Source organism: Eleginops maclovinus, chromosome 9, assembly GCF_036324505.1.
Source record: "Eleginops maclovinus isolate JMC-PN-2008 ecotype Puerto Natales chromosome 9, JC_Emac_rtc_rv5, whole genome shotgun sequence".
Classification (NCBI taxonomy): Eukaryota; Metazoa; Chordata; class Actinopteri; order Perciformes; family Eleginopidae; genus Eleginops; species Eleginops maclovinus.
The window spans coordinates 2,116,508-2,124,396 of record NC_086357.1 but is presented as its reverse complement, the minus strand read 5'-3'; the positions used below and the strand labels follow the sequence as shown (position 1 = coordinate 2,124,396).

General features: G+C 43.3%; 2 protein-coding genes across 2 annotated transcripts; one reads left to right on the top strand and one right to left on the bottom strand.

Moving 5' to 3' along the window:
- Positions 1-205: 205 nt before the first annotated feature.
- Positions 206-4,825, top strand: LOC134869499 (uncharacterized). Its single transcript, XM_063891167.1, has 9 exons — positions 206-901; positions 1,202-1,279; positions 1,734-1,839; positions 2,138-2,874; positions 3,008-3,191; positions 3,462-3,719; positions 3,820-3,991; positions 4,323-4,471; positions 4,588-4,825. Exons 1-9 carry the CDS (start codon positions 521-523, stop codon positions 4,773-4,775), a joined length of 2,253 nt encoding a protein of 750 aa, XP_063747237.1. The 5' UTR covers positions 206-520; the 3' UTR covers positions 4,776-4,825.
- Positions 4,587-6,768, bottom strand: LOC134869500 (uncharacterized). The gene is made up of 3 exons (XM_063891168.1): positions 6,256-6,768; positions 5,551-5,766; positions 4,587-5,375 (listed from the first exon to the last, which is right to left on the bottom strand). Exons 1-3 carry the CDS (start codon positions 6,501-6,503, stop codon positions 5,216-5,218), a joined length of 624 nt encoding a protein of 207 aa, XP_063747238.1. The 5' UTR covers positions 6,504-6,768; the 3' UTR covers positions 4,587-5,215.
- Positions 6,769-7,889: the final 1,121 nt, after the last annotated feature.

Here is a 7,889-nt window from a genome sequence, read left to right as displayed (position 1 = left end):
AAGTTAAATCCTGTTCATTGTTTTTGACTTTGATCAAACACTTGATATTTCCATGGACGTTTATTACCAGCAATGCGACATAGAAGCAACAGGAACTGTAACAGCATAAATATGCAAACCCGAGCCTACAGCTAAAACTACTGCTGGAGAACAGAGCGGAGTCGGAGAGCTGTGGCACTTTCCGATGGCCCATTAGGTGAGAAACTTAAAGACCTCATGACACCTAGAGACTACCTTTTTTTATTTAGTCTAAAATAACTTTTATTTTCGATTTGAAATACATAATTGTGATAAATATGCCCGGTTCTCTGTTATTTTCGAAATTTGTACGCAAGCCACTGAAATCCACAGGCCAGTGTCTTGACAACGTTCCAACATAAAGATGACGTATGCTCCGGAACGCTTTTAGACCTGATTGCACCTGCTGCCACCCTTGACCTTGATCATTTCTAGTCACAGTAAGTCGTACTCGCAGTTTTAGCATCTTTAAAGTTTTGTTCTTAATATTTTTGTTGAGAACATGCCTGAGCGGTGTGTTGCAGCGTATTGTTCAAACACCAGGGAGAACGGTTTTACCCTTCATCGGTTTCCGAAAGACCCTGCTTTGTGTGAACTCTGGACGCAACAAGTTTGTAGGACAAGAGCTGGTCCGAAAGGAACAGTATGGAAGCCAAGCTCGTCGTCTGTACTTTGCTCAGCGCATTTTGAAGAGGAGTGCTACGACTCGATCCCCGCTCTGAAGGAGCAGCTTGGTATTGATGTTCGTCTGAAGAAGGTTTTGCTGCCCAATTCGGTTCCGCGTATATTTCATCGAGGGACAAGCTCGAGGTTAGCCCCGGGGGCGAACGGCGACGTCAAGAGCCGGAGGTCTCATGCTCTGGAGAAAAGGCAGAGATTGGAGGTACGTACCTTCTTATTTTGGACTATATTTTAATAATGGAAGGGAAATGAAATGCAAAGGAATGAGTGTTTGGCACTGTGTAAACAGCTTGCGGTGGTTCTTCATAGTTGAAGTTGGCGCTAGCTCTGAACACTTCAGCTCAGCTGGCTACTAGTGCTAAGTGCTTTAGCTATTCAGCTAAGTTCACCTCAGAGTGTTAGCAAAAAGTCAAGTCTCAAGTGTTTGTTTTAGGTTTGCGGTAGCGTTTTTTTCCCCCTCCAACTCACGCTAAATCTTGTGATTTATTTATTTATGTTTCAGGTACTACAGGAATGCCAGTCTGAGTATGTTGCTGAAGAGGAAAGCGATGACTTTCCTGACGGGGACCCATCTACTGATGTAAGTTTTCGGAAAGCGTTCAGGTCAACTAAGTTACTGACTAAAGATTTTATTTGACTAACTACACACAGCATTACAGTATATCAAGTGCCAGTGCCCCCTCTCTCAGACCTTCACCCTCACCATCTCCAGAGGTGTTAAAAGTAAAAGTACTTTTGTGGTGTAATTACAACAGTAGCACATATAACATAACCGTTACACCATTTACTCCATTGTACCTAACTAGATAGATGGACTGTCATTACTGAAAAACACTAAAAACCTAACAAGGACCCACCACAAACTCAATTCAACCAGTGCAGAATCAGCTGATTGTAAGACAAATACACTGGTCTACTTTTTACTAGGTTACCTGTGTTGGAAGGAAACTCTATTTTTTAGTTTTTTTTTTAACTTTTACACACACACACATATGTATACACACATTTATTTATTTACTTACTTATTTATTCAGGTGAATTCAACAGAAGATCAGCACAGTGACTTTTCCGTTCAAGTGTGTCTGAGGCCACCAACAAGGACGGTGGCTATGCAGTTCAAAGGAAGGGGACGGACTAAAGGTATTTTATCATTTATGTACGTATTTTAGCCAAACAGATGTCCGGGGAAACGGGTCTTTTCAGCATTGCATCTTGTGTAGATAGATACATCACTAATGACAATCCTTTTCTATGTCAAACATCTATTTTCACATCTACACAAGAATGTTGGAAAAACTATCTGTCTTAGGAAAAGACTATTTTACAATCTACAAATTTACTAGTGCGAGCAAGCTTCACAAAAAGTTGTGTGTATTGAATGAAGATTTCCTTCAAGCTGACACTGATTTCTATATACTAAACATTGTTTTTTCCCCAGGTGTGCAGGCTACTACATCAATGGTCACTGTTGGGACTCAGACTGAGGATGACTGCTTTTGCTTTCACAACACCGACAACTCAACCTCTTGTGGCTCTGACTCAGATGACAACATGTCGACAGATGATCCCGACTACAAGCTGCCGTCCTCTGATGATTCAGCTGAAGAGAGTCCTGAACACAATACTCCACCAGTGCCGCCACCTGAGGCGCCAGCAGGTAGCGTTTTTCTTGTGTTCTGGGAATGCCTGGTGACGCTGTTGTCAACATGGTGCAGCTGTGGACTTTGTGGGAGCAGGTCACTGTCCTGGCAGTGTAAAGAAGTAGGAACACAGTTGCAGGTCACCATCCAGTGCGGGGGATGTGGGAACCAAGGACTATGGAACAGTCAACCTTTCTTCGGCAGAACAGCAGCTGGGAATGTGTTGTTGTCCGCTGCCATTCTCTTCAGTGGGGCCACTGTCACCAAGGTGCTGCGTGTCCTATCCAGATTGGGCGTTGCTGTGATGTCGGAAAGATCGTTCTTCAGACATCAGGACCAGGTGCTTTTCAAAGCTGTGAAGCGAGTTTGGGGCGAGCAGCAGTTTGCCATGCTCTGTCTGCTACAGGCAGAAGGGGAACCCATCGTGTGTGGTGGTGACGGGCGTGCCGACACCCCAGGGCATTGCGCTAAGTACGGCACCTACTCAACAATGGAGCTCCGGAAAACAGCTGTTATTGACGTACAACTTGTACAGGTACATTTCAGATGTATTATGCCTCTATGTGAGTCCTGCCCAGTATAGAAAACACACTCTTCTGTCGTAGTAAGGACAATTTTATACTAGTCAATGTTATGCTCATCAAAATCTCCTGCTTTTTATGTTTTAGAGCAATGAGGTTGGAGGGTCCTACCACATGGAGAAAGTGGGACTGCAGCGATCCCTTGAGAAAGTCCAGGGCTTTGTGGATGTCGGAACTCTCGTGACAGACAGACACATAGGCATCAACATGATGATTAGAGAGGACCATCCAGACATCACGCACCAGTTTGACATATGGCATGTAGCCAAGAGTAAGTGCAACATGTTTAAACCTGTTTAATGTAATTTTTAAGAGAGACTTGAAGCACTACCTTGACATTCCTTTTTGAAAGATATGATTTTTTGGGTTTGGACAAATTTTATGTGTGAAATCCTTGTGTGTGTGGAGGACAGGGCCTATTTCAGGCTATTACAGGCTGTTCATGTATCTAAAAAGGGTTTTAGTTATGCCCTTGGAGTCAAGACCTTCAAGCAGTACATTAGATTTCTATTTATTTATTCATCTACACATGTTTACTCAGGTGTCAAGAAGAAGCTGCAGAGCCTTGGACAAACTAGAGGTTGCCAGGACCTCAAACCCTGGGTGGGAAGTATTATAAACCATCTGTACTGGTCCGTGGTCTCGACGCCTCCTGGCAGTGGACAACTTGTGGTGGACAAATGGACATCAGTCATCGATCACATCCACAACAGGCACACCGGGTTCGAGGGACTGTTCTCTTCTTGTGCGCACGGAGTCCTGGAAGGCAGGGAACAGCGTAAACCGTGGCTGAGTTGTCGTTAGTATACTCCTAATGTTTATTTTACAGAGATTGTGATCACAGTATCATGTTGCATCATGTTGCATAATTTACATGTATTTTGTACAATGTTCTTCAGATACGAAGGTGTCTATTGAAGTGGAGAAGATCATCCGGAACAAGAGGCTGTGTGCAGATATACAACGCCTGTCCCCGTCACACCAGACATCCTACCTCGAAGCATTCCATAGCGTGATTACCCACTTTGCGCCAAAGATGTGCCACTTTTCATACAAAGGGATGGAGAGCAGGTAATCAAAGAAATATTCCGTGAAACATTCTTTTAGGACATTATTACATTCTATTACATTACACTTGCCAGACGCTTTTATCCAGAGCGACTTACAATCGAGGACAAAATCACAGCTTGCAACATTTGCAGTGCACAGGAAATGTACATGTCCTGAAGTGGTTTTGTAGGCAAGGGTCAGGGCCTTGTGCCTGGTTTGGGCAGCCACTGTTAGGCAGTGCAACCTGATAAATAGAGGGGTAACATGGGCTCTTTTGGGTTGACTTGTTTATGTTTCGCTGTTAAGAATGGTCATCTTGTTCCTGATTATTCTGTTTGTGTTCTGTTCTTAGAGGGATCCTGGCTGCTTTGCATTTCAACGAGAATGCCAACAGGGAGCAGCGGAGCAGACACGATGGCGAGATGATGTTCAACCTGCGGTATCCAAAGTATAAGAAGGGCGGCTACATTGTGAGGAAAGTCTTACAGGAGCCATCTTTTGGTAAGCATAATAGAAAGTTGATTGCAGATATGATTTGTATTTTGAGATGTACATAGTCGTGTGTCATATCTATGGTTGGATTAATTTGAACCTTGTCCCATATTCCTCTGCAACAGGCTATGCTGAAGAGCTGATGCGGATGGTGGAGGCCATGTGTCGAGGTGAGGACTACAACGGTGATGACTTTGACATCCCAGACCCGTCCCCTGTTACAGAGCCACTCAATGCATCATTCGAAAAGCCGGATAAGAGGGCAGCAGTCAATGCACATATGACCCGCTTTAGCATTACAAATAACACCTAAATGTACACATGAGAACCGGACTGAATGGAATAAACACAAACTTAATTTCATCTTTGCCGTGAGTGCTTTGATTTACTGTGTTGGGAACCTCCTGCTCCATCCTCACCTTGGTGTTCTGAAAAGTGTCATTACAGGGTGTGTAGTATGTCTGTGTTGCTACAGTTTTCCCCCTTATCCATGTGGGCTTGTATTGCATTGTCCCTGAAGTACAGCACATCTTAGACACCGTATGATCAAAAATATCAGCTACCCTTCCATGGTGAAGGTGTAAATTGATTTGCTAGGCCTATTTGTTGTAAGCTGTTGTAAGTTGTAAAAATGAAGACACATTCATGTGAAGCCAGAGGTATCATGTATTGACATTCATTTTCATGTATTTACAAACTCATGTATTTAAACTAAAAAAACAAAATTAACAAGTTAACAGCATACATGTATCATCACGGGCTGTTGGTGTCCTGGAACCCCCTGTAATCAATGGAGGGAAAAGTTCTCCGGATACACCACACCACACAGGAAGGTATGGGGACCCTGACATGTCTTCCCAGGTACTCGTAGCACCATCGCACAAACTGTCTGTATCCAGTGTACCTCTTCCACCTAAAAGTTGAAAGAAAATCAGAAGAAAAACACAGGTGTTTTAGATGTAGGCCTAGGCCTACTGTAACCTACATGACAGTTCGTTTTACGCATACATTTACGTCATTGGTGATATCAAATCATACAATTCCTACTAGTCCATACAAATGATTTTACAATAGGATTGTATACTCACTCGTTTCCCTCTACATCCCCGTATTCTTGCCGATAGTGGAAATGTGCGGTGCGCAGAACATGCAGATTCAGACAAACTGGCTCAAAGCCAGAATGTTCTGTGATGCAGCGGGTGTCTGCTCCCTCCTCCTCTCTCCTCTCGCACACTCTTGACTGTTCGCGGCAGCACACCGACTCCACTACCAGTGGCATTGGCTCACATCTCCCACAAGAACACCTAAAATATAACAGATAAAGGCAAGGGGCTTGAAACAATCTTACAATTGTCACAGAACTTTACAAAGTGTCAATGTCATGGGTTGATTCGCGTGAAAAGCCGACGTAGAACTAGCCTAATCGCGGAAGGATGGCCACTGGTCAGGAGCTAGGTTATAGCATAGGCTACTACTGGGTTATAGCATAGGCTACTGTATGAGTATGACGCAGGGCAAACTAATATAGTAGACCTAATTGGTATTTTCATCGCTCTCAAAAAAAATAACATAACTAAATAAAGATTAAGACTATGACAAGCACCGGGAAACAACAATGGCCCTTTGCGATCTGTAGGCTAGTAATGGTGACTATTTGGCTAATTCTGGGAGGTGAGGAGGCAGACTGCACACACACATGCTCGCTGGTGCAAACGCTGGTTGTGGTGGATATTACAAAGTACAATATCTTACGGAGTGTTCATTGTCAGAAAAGTGAACAAGAAGGAAGTTACCATTCCACGTGCTGTAGTCTGCCAAAATCCATAGGCATCCGACCGTCTGCCACAGCAGCACCACCAACAGCGCCTTCTGCCTCGCCATCCGAACTTTCCGTAGAACCCTGTGGCTCCAACTCATCCAAGTATGGCTCGTATCTATAGGGCATAACGCCCCTCACATTGTCCTCCAGCATTGGGTCGGACTCTGCCACTTCGAAAAATGTGTCAGGATCCGAGGATGAATCGGAGTTGTCAGAATCCATGTTGTTGACAGGTGTCAGGATAGTCGTGAGTGACAGGTGGGATAGTGTCTTGACCAAGGAGCCGTTCCGGAGTGTACGTCATAGGTCATGTGACTGACTAATAGGAAGGTCGGTAGCAGATCGCAAAAATCGCACTTTTAAAAGGCCGTACAAACTCAATTTCTCTATCATAATGATTAAAACCAACTTCAAGTGACTATTTTGTATGTGTACTTTCAATGTGTGTATGTATATTACTTTATTTTCCACGTGTCATGAGGTCTTTAAATGCCGTTTTTCCACCAACCCGGAGCCGGAGCTGGAGCCGATAAATATCTGGTTGTTCGTGTTTCCACCGCAGCGGCGACGGCTTTAAGCGCCGAAAAACAGATCTTTCTGGCCCCACTCGGCTGACCGGCAAGATCCAAGATCCATTACGAACCAATACATCACGCTTACTTCGGAGGGGGAGATTAACCTGAGCAATAACAGTTCATGGCGAGAACAGCGAGTAAAATTTGTAACAAGCTGTAGCGCTGAGCAAAGTGACTACAACGCGACCAACACATTTTCAGTGGCGGCTGGTGGAGTTTTCTCCAAGGGGGGGCTATAACTCCAAAATGTATAAAATATTTTTAAAAAAGCATTCATACATGTACTAAGGTATCAAACGAGTGTATTTACATAAATGAAAACAACAAAAACAACATTATAGATAGATAGATAGAAGTGCAAAGACAAACAAGTGCGATATATAGAGTATGTACAGTATATGCAGTTAAGAGTGATTATGTAAAGATAAGGGCAGTATAAAGAGGTGGGAATAACTGGCATAGTATAAACAGATGTAGTATGAACAAATATACAGATGTGCTATATTACTATACAGATGGCCAATATACATATATAATAAATATCTATCTATCTATCTATCTATCTATCTATCTATCTATCTATCTATCTATCTATCTATCTATCTATCTATCTATCTATCTATCTATCTATCTATCTATCTATCTATCTATCTATCTATCTATCTATCTATCTATCTATCTATCTATCTATCTATCTATCTATCTATCTATCTATCTATCTATCTATCTATCGATATATATCTCTCTATATCCAGTGTCCGAACTACGGGGGGACTCGGGGGATCCGAGACCCCCTGAAACTGACACGAGATCCCCCGAAAACATGATTTGGGAAATGTTGGGGGGTCTCTAAAATAGTGTTTTCGAGATCCGCGCTCTGAGTCAAGCGCAAGAGCAAGCTTATGTCTTATTCAAGGAAATGTGGTGAGAGGTGAGTGGTGGGGCGGCGCCCTAGCGCCTTCTATTGGCCAGCCGCCACTGATGCAAGGGTAGTTTTATTTCTAACATTAATTTATTTGCCTCGGGTTTACTG

What these genes read in the sequence shown, in the direction of transcription:
- LOC134869499 (XM_063891167.1), top strand. Translation starts at nt 521, where the DNA reads ATGCCTGAGCGGTGTGTTGCAGCGTATTGTTCAAACACCAGGGAGAAC. An exon ending in ACGGGGACCCATCTACTGAT is followed by an intron (nt 1,280 to 1,733) that starts GTAAGTTTTCGG and finishes TTATTTATTCAG; the next exon opens with GTGAATTCAACAGAAGATCA. An exon ending in CATATGGCATGTAGCCAAGA is followed by an intron (nt 3,192 to 3,461) that starts GTAAGTGCAACA and finishes ATGTTTACTCAG; the next exon opens with GTGTCAAGAAGAAGCTGCAG.
- LOC134869500 (XM_063891168.1), bottom strand. Translation starts at nt 6,503, where the DNA reads ATGGATTCTGACAACTCCGATTCATCCTCGGATCCTGACACATTTTTC. An exon ending in AGACTACAGCACGTGGAATG is followed by an intron (nt 5,767 to 6,255) that starts GTAACTTCCTTC and finishes GTTATATTTTAG; the next exon opens with GTGTTCTTGTGGGAGATGTG. An exon ending in GGGGATGTAGAGGGAAACGA is followed by an intron (nt 5,376 to 5,550) that starts GTGAGTATACAA and finishes TTCAACTTTTAG; the next exon opens with GTGGAAGAGGTACACTGGAT.